This window comes from Meleagris gallopavo, unplaced genomic scaffold (genome assembly GCF_000146605.3).
Source record: "Meleagris gallopavo isolate NT-WF06-2002-E0010 breed Aviagen turkey brand Nicholas breeding stock unplaced genomic scaffold, Turkey_5.1 ChrUn_random_7180001869527, whole genome shotgun sequence".
Lineage (NCBI taxonomy): Eukaryota > Metazoa > Chordata > Aves > Galliformes > Phasianidae > Meleagris > Meleagris gallopavo.
Genome location: NW_011134510.1, coordinates 1 through 814, shown reverse-complemented (window position 1 = coordinate 814; position 814 = coordinate 1). Strand labels below are relative to the sequence as shown.

The 814-nt window shown below is 68.2% G+C and overlaps 1 protein-coding gene across 1 annotated transcript; it reads right to left on the bottom strand.

The window, feature by feature from the left end:
* Positions 1-6: 6 nt before the first annotated feature.
* On the bottom strand, positions 7-808 carry LOC104916092 (amiloride-sensitive amine oxidase [copper-containing]-like; the record flags this gene model as incomplete). Its single annotated transcript, XM_010727067.1, has 2 exons — positions 187-808; positions 7-94 (listed from the first exon to the last, which is right to left on the bottom strand). Coding segments are annotated over exons 1-2 (560 nt in total), but the record flags the coding sequence as incomplete, so codon positions are not given.
* Positions 809-814: the final 6 nt, after the last annotated feature.

The following is an 814-nucleotide window of genomic DNA, read 5'->3' as shown; positions in this document are numbered from 1 at the left end:
CGCAACCAGGGCTGCACCACGCGTGCGCCGGGGCTCCACGGGTTGGAGATGTTCTCGAAGCTGACGTCCATCGTTTCGAAGCTGTTGCCGGTGCCTGCGAGCGGAGAGGCTGTCAGCTGCCAACAGCAGCACTGGAGGACCCCCAGTGCCGCGCAGCAGCCCCGTTCCCAGCGCCTGCAGCCACACCTGCGACATCCAGGTCCACCTTGTAGTGCACCAGGTGCGTGTGAACGTTGCCCAGCACGTGGCTGTGCACGCGGCTGCCGTAGCGGCGGCCCCGCGGCGTGTAGAAGGTGGCGTGGATGTAGCCGGTGGCGTGCACCTTGGCCTCCAGCACGCCGTTGGGGTACAGCAGCACATCCCAGATGTAGTCGTAGTTGTAGACGGTGGAGGTGGTGCGCAGCACCAGGGCGTGCCCCTCCAGCCCTGCGTAGAACTGGAACCCCCCACGGAAGTCGCTGTCGAAGTGCCGCCGCAGCGGGACGCCGGTGGGCAGCTCGAAGACGCAGAGCGCACGGCGGAAGCGTCGCGGCCCCTCGCTGTCGTACAGGTGGTGCACGTCCAGGAAGGTGGACACCTCGGGGCAGTCGACGCCGGGCGCCAGCTCGTAGGTAACGGAGCCCATGCCCCAGCCGGCGTCCAGATACTTGGTCTGCATGGCGGCCGGCGTGTCTCCGCCGTAGAAGGCGATGGCCTCCTGCACGCTCACCTCGTAGGCCACGCGCTCGCCGTTGAAGCGCACGTCGAAGAGCTGCAGGCCGGCGGAGGAGCGCAGGCGGAAGGCCAGGCTCCAGCCGCTGTACTCCAGCCGGTT